We start from the raw sequence: 14,242 nt of genomic DNA, 5'->3' as shown, positions 1-14,242 counted from the left end.
CTCCTGGACTCGGGGAGCATAGTGACCTTGGTTAATGGGTCCCTTGTTGCCAGTGACAACCCCAAAGGACCGAAAGTGGAGGTGATGGGTATCCATGGGGAAGTACCCGACCGTGGAGGTTAATTTTTCCACACCATGTGGGGACATTAAACATGTGGTGGGAGTGGTGAAGACGCTTCCATATGGGACTGTGTTGAGAAGAGACTTGCCCCTATTCTGGTCCCTGTGGGAGACCAGGGTTAGCCTTCTCACGGTAAAGGTTGTGCCGGGCATAGAACCCGGAGATTTTGAGATACCTACCATAGGGGTCGCCAACCTAGGGACAGAGTGTAATCCCGATATGCTCCCCCTAGCGGTATTGGCAGGGAAGGATGAAAATGTTGTTTCGGGCACAGAACCCGAAGGTGTCAAGTCACAGATATCTGCCACAGGGGTCGTCAATAGTGATGAATGAGTATACTCGTTCATCGGGTTTTCCCGAGCATGCACGGGTGATCTCCGAGTATTTGTTATTGCACGGAGATATAGTTTTCATCGCCTCAGCAGCATGAATTACGACTGCTGGACAGGCTGAATACATGTGGGAATTCCCTAACAAACAGGCATTCCTGACATGTATTCAGCGTATCTGGCAGCCGTAAATCATGCAACTGAGGCGATGAAAACTATATCTCCGAGCAATAACAAATACTCAGAGATCACCCAAGTGTGCTCGGGAAAACCCGAGCAATGAGTATACTCGCTCATCACTAGTTGCCAACTTAGGGACAGAGTGTAACCCCAATAGGCTCCCCCTAGAGGTTATGGCAGTAGAGGATGTGGAGACCCCACTGAACCCAGAGCTGGAAATGTCCCCTGGTAAGTTAGGGACAGCTCAGGACCAGGGTCCCACGCAGAGACGCAGGTATGGGAAGAGCCGGGAGTGTACGATCGTGGAAGTGACTAAGGACTGGAGCACGAGGAACCCTCTGGCGCCAGCTAAAGATGTGGCCTGGGGTCAGGGTAAATTTGATAGAGCACTCGCTAGACAGCAGGGTTGGGAGGCACAGGTAAGGGTACAGAGGAAACGGTACCAGGGGTCCGAAAGCAGATACTTAGGTGACAGGATGACCCACAGGGTTAGTGAACCCAAAATAAACAAGGTCGAGACCACCCATAACTGGCCCAGATTTGTGGTTAATCAGAAAAGAGGGCTTGGCTTCTGCAATGGAGAATGGGGTGGGTGGTCCTGTAATGAAATATGGAGGAGAAACGCAAAGGGGAGGGATGCATGCGCCGATCCATGGTTCCGGTCCTTCCTTTGGTTTCTTAATGTAGTGTCGAGCGGGGATGTCACAGGGGCATACCGATGCCCTGTTTTTCGCCCATACGGAGTAACAAATGTTCAACCCCACAGATATGAACAAAGGGGAGGATGTGTGAGGCAGTGACCCCTGTTACAGCTAGGGAGTGCTGTTTCAGCTCTCCAGAATGCGCACAGAGGTGTAGTGAGGCCATGAGGGCATACTGCAGACACAGGTGTAGCTGTAATTAGAATAGTGAAGCAGTGACTGATTAAGAGCCCTGTAGTAGAGGGGGAGGTGTGTCAGTGTTCGTCCTGGAAGCAGACAGAGCAGTTATCTGCAGAGCTCTTTCTGTGTGGAGCAACACAGGGGAATAAGGAACCAAAGAGACTGACACCCTGCGCCTTGAGCTGTCTTGTGTTTACCCGACTGAAATCCGGAGGATAAAGAGTGCTGTGCACTGCGTGAGTACAGAGACTTGATATCGGCGTGCGGTCGCACAGAGAAACTGGACAAAGGGAAGTCCGGCCTGTTTTTGGACTGCAAACTAAAGCTGTGTACTGTATATTTCTAATGGACTGTGTGAAGTCACACATTAAAGGAACATTTTGTTTGAACTTGCTTGGGTCACTGCCGTTTCACTGCGCACGGTGTTACCGCTGCATCACATAATACACTGCTCAAAAAAATAAACACTTTACAACAGAATATAACTGCAAGTAAATCAAACTTCTGTGAAATCAAACTGTCCACTTAGGAAGCAACACTGTTTCACAATCAATTTAACATGCTGTTGTGCAAATGGAATAGACAACAGATTATTATTATTATTAAATTATTGGCAATTATCAAGACACCCTCAATAAAGGAGTGGTTCTGCAGGTGGAGACCACAGACCACATGACAATACCAATGCTTTCTGGCTGATGTTGTCACTTTTGAATGTTGGTTGTGCTTTCATACTCGTGGTAGCATCAGACAGACTCTACAACCCACACAAGTGGCTCAGGTAGTGCAACTCATCCAGGATGGAAAATCAATGCGAGCTGTGGCAAGAAGATTTGCTGTGTCTGTCAGCGTAATGTCCAGAGGCTGGAGGTGCTACTAGGAGACGTGGTGGGGGCCATAGGAGGGCAGCAACCCAGCAGCAGGACCGCTACCTCTGCCTTTGTGCAAGGAGGAACAGGAGGAGCACTGCCAGAGCCCTGCAAAATGACCTCCAGCAGGCCACAAATGTACATGTGTCTGCACAAATGGATAGAAACTTACTCCATGAGGATTATCTGAGTGCCTAACGTCCACAGATGGGGGTTGTGCTCACAGCCCAACACCGTGTAGGACGCTTGGCATTTGCCACAGAACACCAGGATTGACAAATTTGCCACTGGCACCCTGTGCTCTTTACAGATGAAAGCAGGTTCACACTGAGCACATGTGACAGATGTGACAGAGTCTGGAGACGCCATAAAAAACGTCCAGTTGCCTGCAACATCCTTCAGCATGACCGGTTTGGCAGTGGGTCAGTAATGGTGTGGGGTGGCATTTCTTTGGCGGGCCGCACAGTCCTCCATGTGCTCACCAAAGGTAGCCTGACTGCCATTAGGTACCGAGATGAGATCCTCAGACCCCTTGGGAGGTCACCTATATAATGTATATACAGCAGAGTCACAGTATCACCTATATAATGTACAGTGGGTGCAGAAAGTAATAATAATAATAATTTAATTTACAAATTCCACAGCGCTCTATTATTAAAGAGGGAATTTGTACAGACAATAGACATTACAGCATAACAATAATCACAGTTCAAAACAGATACCAAGATAAATGAGGGCCCTGCTCGCAAGCTTACAAACTATGAGGAAAAAGGGGAGACATGAGAGATAGATGGTAACAATTGCTTTCGTTGTTCGGACCAGCCATAGTGTAAGGATTGGGTGTTCATGTAAAGCTGCATAAACCAGTTAACAGCCTAAATATGTAACAGTACAGACACAGAGGGCTAATTAACTGCATAAAGTGTATGATAACATCATGCGAGGAACCTGATTATGGTTTTAGTTTTTTGAATGGGCAACACAAGGATAGTTACCGTATATACTCAAGTATAAGCTGAGATTTTCAGCCCATGTTTTTTGGCTGAAAGTGCCCCTCTTGGCTTATACTTGAGTCATTGTGTCAGGGGGTCAGCGGGGGAGGGAGAGAGGCGGCTGTCACAAACTTACCTGCTCCTGGCGCGGTCCTTGCATCTCCGATGGTCTGCGGGTGCCAGCAGCTCTTCCTGTGTTCAGCGGTAACGTGGTACCGCTCATGAAAGTAGTGAATATGGACTCCACTCCCATAGGGGTGAAGCCTCATATTCATTACATTAATGAGCGGTACAATGTGATCGCTGAACATAGGAAGAAGCTGCCGACGCCCAGAGACAATCTGTCAGTGAGAAGCAGGGACCGTGCCAGGAATTGGTGAGTGTAATGGGGGAGGGTGAGCATTGCGCGATATGTACCTGTCCCCGTTCCACTGCTGAGCGTCGCTCCATTTTCTACGTCCTCCCGCTGTGACATTCAGGTAAGAGGGCGCGATGTGTTTAGTGCGTGCAGTGGCGAAACGGGGACAGGTGAATATCGCAAGTGCCGAGGGCCTGAGCGATGAGAAGTGAGTATGTGATTTTTTTTCTATCGCAGCAACAGCATATGGGGCATAAACTATGGAGCATCTTATGGGGCCATCATTAACCTTTATGCCTCATTGTATGGGGCACATTTTCTATCGAGCATCTTAAGGAGCCATAATCAACCATCATACAGCATTGTATGGGGCAAATGTTTCTATGGAGCATCTTATGAGGCCATTATTAACCTTTGTGCAGCACTATTGCAGCGCCCCAGAGTCCTGGTCATTGCAGTAATGTCGCTCTGCCACTAAGGGGAGTGATGTTATGTCTGATTGCACTAAAGGAGTTCACCTGACCAGGTATCACAAGCACACATTACACTTCACACTCCGGCCACTAGGGGGAGCAAAAGGCACTATGTATTAGGCCACTCCTCACACTGGTAAAACTGGGGGTCGGATAGGAAGTTAGAACAGAACGCAGCCTGGGAGATCTCCAGGGAGGACCTGTCAGGGGTGGGTTCCTGACAGGGGCCTAGCAGAAAGGATAGAGAGTGACGGAACCTTGCGGTGGTATCCCAAGGAAGGACACGAAGAGAAGGATATTGTGGAAAAGTGAGAAACGAGATCAAAGCACAAAGGAGAGCCAGTAGGAGTCGTGCCCCGAGAACAGCAACATCCTACTGAGGCGCTTAGCCGGTGACCGGAACACCGAGGGATTAACTGACTTCAAGCATTACTTCAAATACCGCAGGACAGTTGATTATAGGTTGGCTGTCTACCATACATCACCTAAGCAGACATAGGGGGCAAGCGTGGAGAGGGGCGTCTCTAGGGTCCCAGAATAGCTCCGAGCCTTCCCGTCAAACGGGTGCGTTCTATCCAGATAAACTTGGGGGACGGAGAGAGAGAAAGAACGAACACGAGAGTTGTGAGGACTATCCCGAATGCTCAGGAAAGAACTACAACACACAGGCGCTAGTGGTAGGCACTGATTTCCTCCTGCAAAGGAAACTCTGGATGTGCCTTCGGACCTGCCGGTCTCAGACAGCCCTGTTAACAGTGCTCTGGATTGAGGATCCCGAAGTCTTCAGTAAAAGGTAAAGAGACTGCAACCCTGTGTCCTCGTTATTAACTGCGCCTCACACCATCGCCACCTACACTACTGGGAAGCCCTGGGGACACACTTCACCTGTGGGAAGGTATATCATCTAGCTGCCATTCCATCACCCCAGCGGACCCCTAAGCAGCGTCGGTCACCCTGACCGAATACCACAGGTGGCGTCACGAACCCTTGACAAACTATGATCATCCCTTTTATTGGACGCCCCTTAGCAGGGTCACGGACCGGGTCCAGCCACCGTGACAACTCCAGCACCGAGACAGAGAGGACCGGTACCGAGAACTTGTGGCCCTGTGTCTGGGGGCGCTCCACTATATGGGGCATATTTTAATGTGGAGCATCTTATGGGGCCCATCATAAACTGTGTGGAGCATTATATGGGGCTCCTGATACAGTATGGATATTTAAAATCACTTAACCTACTGATGTCTTAATTAATTTTACTTTTATTGGCATCTATTTTTCTTTTTGAAATTTACCAGTAGCTGCTGCATTTCCCACCCTAGGCTTATACTCGAGTCATTAAGTTTTCCCAGTTTTTTGTGGCAAAATTAGGCGTCTCAGCTTATACTCGGGTTGGCTTATACTCGAGTAAATAAGGTAGGTTAATGCGTTGAGGCGGTAGCCCAGTCTGAACAAATGCGTTTTTAGGGCAAGCTTAAAGCTGTGGGGATTGAGGATTAATCGTATTAACCTGGGTAGTGCATACCAAAGAATTGGCACATCACGTGAAAAGTCCTTGAAAATTCAGACCCCTTTAAATTTTTCTCTCTTTGTTTCATTGCAGCCATTTGGTAAATTCAAAAAAGTTCATTTTTTTCACATAATGTACACTCTGCAACCCATCTTGACTGAAAAAAAACAGAACTGTAGTAATTTTTGCTAATCTATTAAAAAAGAAAAACTGAAATATCACATGGTCATAAGTATGGCAGAGGGGGCCATTGTCCCGTCACATGGAGGGGCCCACCCGGATCCGCTTCTGTCATTAAGAAGAAGGCGGCTGTGTCTGTCTGATGTGTTACAGACATAGTAGCATGCTGAGCTGAGACTGCACGCTACACAGCAGCCAATTGCAGAGTCTCAGTGCAGCGTACGGTGCGGGGCTGGAGAGGAGAGCTGCTAACCTGGCCTTCATCTTACAGGTTGGCAGCACTGCAGTTAGCTTCACCCCAGGTGCGCTCTAATTGGTCCATGCTGGAATCTGGGTCTTAGTGAGCACTGCAGCTTAGGTTGTGCTAGGAGACATTTCACGGCCCGGACCAATCATCATCAAGTCATATGTAAGTGCTGCAGGAGGAATATGTATATATATATATATATATATATTTTTTTTTTTTTTTTAAATAAATTCAAGCATATGATGTTATAATGAGTGGGTGAATGTGAGGGGAAGGTCGAGGTGGGGGTGAATTGGGGCAGTGGGGGTGGCGCTGGGGGCCTTGTATCCTTGTATTTCTAGATTATATGCAAACTCATTCTCATGTCACAGTTGCTGTCTGGGGAGGGTGGAGATAGGGAGGTAGGGGACTTATTATATTTACAGCTTAGGTCTAATAATAAGCCTCGGCACCTGCTAGCATATCAAGCCCCCATACAGAGCTGTACTGTACAATATTTAAAGGGGTTGTCCCAGTAGAATAGACACTGGGTGGGGGGCAGAGGGTGTGGAGCTACGCTACTTTTAACTGTATTGGCATATGCAGCTAAACTCTCCAACACCGAAATGATCTCTGTTGTGAATTCTGTTGTCGGGCTCCCTCCTGTGGTCATGAATGGTACTTCGGCTGGTTCTGTCCATGGACTTCCTCTGGTGGGTGTTTCTGAGTTTCCTTCCTCAGGTGACGAGCTGGCTGCTCTATTTAACTCCACTTAGATCTTTGCTCCATGCCACCTGTCAATGTTCCAGTATTGGTCTAGTTCACTCCTGGATCGTTCTAGTGACCTGTCTTCCCAGCAGAAGCTAAGTTCCAGCTTGTATTTCTTTGGTTTGCTATTTTTCTGTCTGAGCTTGCTATTTTTATTGTTGTCTTGCTTGCTGGAAGCTCTGGGACGCAGAGGGAGCGCCTCCGCACCGTGAGTCGGTGCGGAGGGTCTTTTTGCGCCCTCTGCGTGATCTTTTTGTAGGTTTTTGTGCTGACCGCAAAGTAACCTTTCCTATCCTCGGTCTGTTCAGTAAGTCGGGCCTCACTTTGCTAAATCTATTTCATCTCTGTGTTTGTATTTTCATCTTTACTCACAGTCATTATATGTGGGGGGCTGCCTTTTCCTTTGGGGAATTTCTCTGAGGCAAGGTAGGCTTTATTTTTCTATCTTCAGGGCTAGCTAGTTTCTTAGGCTGTGCCGAGTTGCATAGGGAGCGTTAGGCGCAATCCACGGCTATTTCTAGTGTGTTTGATAGGATTAGGGATTGCGGTCAGCAGAGTTCCCACGTCCCAGAGCTCGTCCTTTATTATCAGTACCTATCAGGTCATTCCGTGTGCTCTTAACCACCAGGTCCATTATTGTCTTTACCACCAGGACATAACAGATCTCCCTGCACAGCCACCCTGCCGCTATGGAGCAAGTTCAACTGTGTCAGTATCCTTAATGCCAATACACTTGAATGCAATGATGAGAGATGGAGTGTTAACTGACTCTCCCTCTCCCATCATTTCCCCTCTGTGCCTGATGTCTCAATGCAGAGGAAACGACAATGTCATTATATGGCACCCACTGTGCTGATTTCCATTGACGCTCAGAGCACTTGCTGCATAGACCGGAGCAGTGGGGAATGAGGAGGAGACTTTAGTACAGTTTGTTTTTCATGGGTACTGCATTATACTGTATGGAGGCCTATGGAGAGTGCATAATACTATATAGAAGCCTATGGAGAGTGTAGTGCATTACACTATATAGAAACTTGTGGAGACTGCCTTATACTGTATGGAGGCCTATGGGGAGTGCATTATACTATAAAGAGGCCTATGGGGAATGCATTATACTATATGGAGGGCTATGGGGAATGCATTATATTATAAAGAGGCCTATGGGGGATGCATTATAATATATGGAGGGCTATGGGGAATGCCATAGAAAGTGAAAGTGAAAGTGAAAGCACAGCCGCTGTGCTCTGCTTTCACTTTACGGCCGGCAGTCACAGTGCAGGAAGCAGACGGCAAGGGACCTGACGGACACCAGAATGTAAGTATGTGCTGTTTGTTTTTTTTTAGTTTTACGCTTGTAACCAGGGTAAACATCGGGTTACTAAGCGCGGCCCTGCGCTTAGTTACCCAATGTTTACCCTGGTTACAAGCGAACGCATCGCTGGATCGCATCGCTAGATCGGTGTCACACACACCGATCTAGCGATGACAGCGGGAGATCCAGCGATGAAACAAAGTTCCAAACGATCTGCTACGACGTACGATTCTCAGCAGGATCCCTGATCGCTGCTGCGTGTCAGACACAGCGATATCGTAACGATATCGCTGGAACGTCATGAATCGTACCGTCATAGCGATCGAAATGGTATAGTGTGACGGTACCCTTAGATAAAAAAGAACCTAGACATGTTTGGTGTCTAGTAAAAAAGCCAAACAAAAAACAAGTGTGAGATTGCACTTTGTTTGCAATTTCAACGCATTTGAATTTTTTTTCCTGCTTTATAGTACACGACATGGTAAAACCAATGGTGTTGTTCAAAATTACAACTCGTTCTGCAAAAAAAGAAGCCCTCATATAGCCATATTGATGGAAAAATAGAAAAAGTTTTGGCTGTGGGAAGAAGGGGAGCGAAAAACGAAAACACAAAACCGAAAAAAGCTCTGGGGGGTTAAGCAGAGAACAAAAAACATCGACTGAGGAAAATACTGTAAAATCTTCAGGTAGAGAAAATGCCCAAAAGAGAGGATTTCCACAGAGTGACCAAGACATGTTGTCTTTCTCCTCCAGATGAGGCAAGACAGATGAAAATACAACTTACATGAAGAAAGATGAAAAACTTGCTTCGGTCCCTATAGAAACAATCCGATAAATTTACTTTAGGCTCAGAAGACTATTTTGAGTGGAGTAGAACCTGTGTAGTTGCTGATAATGCATGTTGTTGCTACCTCTTGATGTCTGCCACTTCCAAAGACAAGGACCGCATTTGCATGGTCAGGGCATCTACAGCATTCATGATGACTAGGGTTGAGCGACCTTGACCTTTTTAGAGTCGAGTCGGGTTTCGCGAAACCCGACTATCTCAAAAGTCGAGTTGAGTGGAATCGGCCGATTATCGCGAAAAGTCGGGGATCGACCGAAACACGAAACCCAATGCAAGTCAATGGGGGAGCATAGTCGGCAGTGAGTAGAGGCCAGGAAAACATGTACAGAGCCCATTTTAATGGCAAAAACATCCATTCTTGTTACTGAAGCTTGTCAATCTTAATTTAGCTTATAATAATTGTAAGGCATTTGAAATTGGGGGTCATTTGGCTAAAGTTGTGGGGGGTAGGGCTGGTTCAAGTAATTAGTGGGCCCAGTAAATCTGGACCACGTCACGGCAGTGGAGCAGGGAGAGATAAGTATTTAAACTTTGCAAATGCTGTGATCCTGAGCAAGCAGGGGGGCCCCCTCGTTGGCATTGGCACTGGCACAGGGCCCCTCAAAGTACAGCGGTGTGTTTGCACGGCGGGGGCGCCTCCCCCCGGCAGCAACACTTTTGCGTACTATGAGGGGCCCTGTGCCAGTGACGTCGCCAACGAGTATTCCTCCCCCCACCCGAAGAAGGAACCTGCACCATCATCTGCACCTTCCTCTTTGTCCCCATGTAAGGTGGTATGGTATGCGGGAAGGGGGACCTGACTTTCAGCAGGGTCACAATCTTGCAGTGTAGCGTGCACGGGGAATGTTGCATTATGGGTCAATGTACCAGCAGACTCATCTATCACTGGCTGGGCAACGGGCAGGATGAGGAGGAAACACAGATATAGGCCCAAAGAATAAAGTGGGCTAAATGCAGTTCAAAATTGGTAACAGGACTAACCAGGGGGCATTGTTTTGTTCACTGTAGGAAAACAGCAAGGAGCGGCAGACACAGATAGAAGGCCCCAACCCAACTAGTAGGCCCACTGCAGTTTTAAAATTCCGATAGGCTGAAAACCAGATAATTGTAGGTCATTTTTTGTAAAGAGGACAGCTGTATTGAGTGGCGCAGCCAGACACTACAAGTAGGCCTTAAACCACAAAGTTGGCTCGACGCTGATTTAAAAAAGGTAACATGGGTACACGTTCTGCATTGTTGTGCTCAGTGGAGGACAATTGGAAGGAGGGACCGCAGAAAGACTTTGTAGGCGTAAAATTACAAAATAGGCTCTATGCAGCTTCGATTATGTGGCAACCTGGAGAACACCTTGGAGCGGCAGACACCGTCTCTACGACCCAGACCCAACTTGTAGGCCTAATGTAGTGTTGTTTCAACAACTACTTAAGACGAGCATGAAGATTGAAGCAATGGAGAGGAAACCTGGAGAACACCTTGGAGTGGAAGACACCGTCTCTACAACCCAGACCCAACTTGTAGGCCTAATGCAGTGTTGTTTTCAACAACTACTAAACAAGAGCTTTAAGATTGAAGCAATGGAGAGGCAACCTGGGGAACACCTTGGAGTGGAACACACCGTCTCTAAACCACAGACTCAACTTGTAGGCCGAATGCAGTGTTGTTTTCAACAACTACTAAATGAGAGCCAGAAGATTGAAGCAATGGAGAGGAAACCTGGGGAACACCTTGGAGTGGAACACACCGTCTCTACACCCCAGACCCAACTTGTAGGCCGAATGCAGTGTTGTTTTCAACAACTACTAAACAAGAGCTTTAAGATTGAAGCAATGGAGAGGCAACCTGGGGAACACCTTGGAGTGTAACACACTGTCTCTACACCCCAAACCCAACTAGTAGGCCTAATGCAGTGTTGTTTTCAACAACTACTAAAAGAGAGCCAGAAGATCGAAGCAATGCAGACGAAACCTGGGGAACACCTTAGAGTGGAACACACCGTCTCTACACCCCTGACCCAACTTGTAGGCCGAATGCAGTGTTGTTTTCAACAACTACTTAAGAAGAGCCAGAAGATCGAAGCAATGGAGAGGCAACCTGGGGAACACCTTGGAGTGGAACACACCGTCTCTAAACCCCAGACCCAACTTGAAGGCCGAATGCAGTGTTGTTTTCAACAACTACTTAAGAAGAGCCAGAAGATCGAAGCAATGGAGAGGCAACCTGGGGAACACCTTGGAGTGGAACACACCGTCCCTACACCCCAGACCCAACTTGTAGGCCGAATGCAGTGTTGTTTTCAACAACTACTAAGCAAGAGCTTTAAGATTGAAGCAATGGAGAGGCAACCTGGGGAACACCTTGGAGTGTAACACACCGTCTCTACACCCCATACCCAACTAATAGGCCTAATGCAGTGTTGTTTTCAACAACTACTAAACGAGAGCCACAAGATCGAAGCAATGGAGACGAAACCTGGGGAACACCTTAGAGTGGAACACACCGTCTCTACACCCCTGACCCAACTTGTAGGCCGAATGCAGTGTTGTTTTCAACAACTACTTAAGAAGAGCCAGAAGATCGAAGCAAAGGAGACGAAACCTGGGGAACACCTTAGAGTGGAACACACCGTCTCTACAACCCAGACCCAACTTGTAGGCCTAATGCAGTGTTGTTTTCAACAACTACTAAACGAGAGCTAGAAGCTCGAAGCTATGGAGAGGAAACCTTGGGAACACCTTGGAGCGGCAGACACCGTTAGTAGGCTCTACCGAAGTAGTAGTAGTAGCCCCAATGCAGTTTTCAAATTCCTATAGGCTGAAAACCAGACTATTGACGCTCAGCTTTTTTAAAAGGAGGACAGCTGTATTGAGTGGCGCAGACAGACACAGGTAGTAGGCCTTAAACACAACATTTGGCTCAATGCAGTTTAAAAAAGGTTACAGGGGTACATAGGCAGCATTGGTCTGTTCAGTGGAGGAGAATTTCAATTATGGACCACAGACAGAGTTTGTATGCCTACTATTAAAAAAAGGATGCTCTATGCAATTTAAAATAGGTTCCAGGGGTACATGGGCAGCAGTAGACAGGTCAGTGGAGGACTAGTGGAAGGAGGGACCGCAGACAGGCGTAGTAGGCCTAACATAACAAAATTTGGCTATAGGCACTTTTAAATTGGTTCCAGGGGTACACGGGCAGCAGTGGTCTGGTCAGTGGAGGACTAGTGGAAGGAGGGACCGCAGACAGGCGTAGTAGGCCTAACATAACAAAATTTGGCTGTAGCCACTTTTCAATTGGTTCCAGGGGTACACGGGCAGCAGTGGTCTGGTCAGTGGAGGACTAGTGGAAGGAGGGACCGCAGACAGGCGTAGTAGGCCTAACATAACAAAATTTGGCTGTAGGCACTTTTAAATTGGTTCCAGGGGTACACGGGCAGCAGTAGACAGGTCACTGGAGGACTAGTGGAAGGAGGGACCTCAGACAGGCGTAGTAGGCTTAACATAACAAAATTTGGCTGTAGGCACTTTAAAATTGGTTCCAGGGGTACACGGGCAGCAGTGGACAGGTCAGTGGAGGACTAGTGGAAGGAGGGACCGCAGACAGGCGTAGTAGGCCTAACATAAAAAAATTTGGCTGTAGGCACTTTTAAATTGGTTCCAGGGGTACACGGGCAGCAGTAGACAGGTCACTGGAGGACTAGTGGAAGGTGGGACCGCAGACAGGCGTAGTAGGCCTAACATAACAAAATTTGGCTGTAGGCACTTTAAAATTGGTTCCAGGGGTACACGGGCAGCAGTGGACAGGTCACTGGAGGACTAGTGGAAGGAGGGACTGCAGACAGGCGTAGTAGGCCTAACATAACAAAATTTGGCTGTAGGCACTTTTAAATTGGTTCCAGGGGTACACGGGCAGCAGTAGACAGGTCACTGGAGGACTAGTGGAAGGAGGGACCGCAGACAGGCGTAGTAGGCCTAACATAACAAAATTTGGCTGTAGGCACTTTAAAATTGGTTCCAGGGGTACACGGGCAGCAGTGGTCTGGTCAGTGGAGGACTAGTGGAAGGAGGGACCGCAGACAGGCGTAGTAGGCCTAACATAACAAAATTTGGCTGTAGGCACTTTTAAATTGGTTCTGGGGTACACGGGCAGCAGTAGACAGGTCACTGGAGGACTAGTGGAAGGAGGGACCTCAGACAGGCGTAGTAGGCTTAACATAACAAAATTTGGCTGTAGGCACTTTAAAATTGGTTCCAGGGGTACACGGGCAGCAGTGGACAGGTCAGTGGAGGACTAGTGGAAGGAGGGACCGCAGACAGGCGTAGTAGGCCTAACATAAAAAAATTTGGCTGTAGGCACTTTTAAATTGGTTCCAGGGGTACACGGGCAGCAGTGGTCTGGTCAGTCGAGGACTAGTGGAAGGAGGGACCGCAGACAGGCGTAGTAGGCCTAACATAACAAAATTTGGCTGTAGGCACTTTCAAATTGGTTCCAGGGGTACACGGGCAGCAGTGGTCTGGTCAGTCGAGGACTAGTGGAAGGAGGGACCGCAGACAGGCGTAGTAGGCCTAACATAACAAAATTCGGCTGTAGGTACTTGCAATTCTCTTGCAGGGGTACACAGGCAGCATTGGTGTTGTCAGCGGAGGCCGATTGTAATGAGTGTCTGCCAGTTAGTACTCCAAAAAAATAAATAGATGTTAATGTCTCGCATTACAACAAAACCAAAACACAAAAGGGTGGAATACTTAGGAACAGGGGTGGGCTACTCTACTGAGTTTTAGACCTAGTAATTTGGCGCTAAATATTTACTGGTGTAAATATAGGACACTGCCCCTGACTATGTTAAGTACCATCATACATGTCAACACAATGGTATTGTCAGTGCCAGGCATTGAATGATGTCAGCGCATAGACTAAAGATTGGTGGAACTGCGAGAGATAATTGTGCAAGTGGTAGAGCAATGTTTGAGCTGGGGGGGGAACTCTTTTGTGGCCGGCGGTACAGGCCCAGAGCCCCTCATGTTACAACAGTGTGTCTGACGTTGGGTGCGCACCACCACCGCCAGAGACACTTTATTGTACTATGAGGGACCCAGTGGCAGTGCCATCGACCAAAAGCGGGCACACCCAACTCTTCAGACAAACGGCACTCTCACGGGTGCTTGCGCCAAGTGGCGAGACCACGGCCCCGTGGGGGGAGTT

The 14,242-nt window shown here is 47.9% G+C and overlaps 1 protein-coding gene across 1 annotated transcript in view; it reads left to right on the top strand.

Annotated features, from left to right (window-relative positions):
• The first annotated feature begins 803 nt into the window (after window positions 1-803).
• LOC138666081 (olfactory receptor 8I2-like) overlaps window positions 804-14,242 on the top strand; it is a 114,634-nt gene continuing 101,195 nt past the window's right edge. Inside the window, exon 1 of the mRNA XM_069754240.1 lies at window positions 804-1,002. Within this exon, the coding sequence (XP_069610341.1) occupies window positions 804-1,002 (199 nt within the window). The remainder of the gene's footprint in view (window positions 1,003-14,242) is intronic.

The sequence above is a fragment of the Ranitomeya imitator genome, chromosome 1 (assembly GCF_032444005.1).
Source record: "Ranitomeya imitator isolate aRanImi1 chromosome 1, aRanImi1.pri, whole genome shotgun sequence".
In the NCBI taxonomy this organism is placed as follows: domain Eukaryota; kingdom Metazoa; phylum Chordata; class Amphibia; order Anura; family Dendrobatidae; genus Ranitomeya; species Ranitomeya imitator.
The sequence above is the reverse complement of the archived record's forward strand: the minus strand, read 5'-3'. Positions and strand labels throughout refer to the sequence as shown.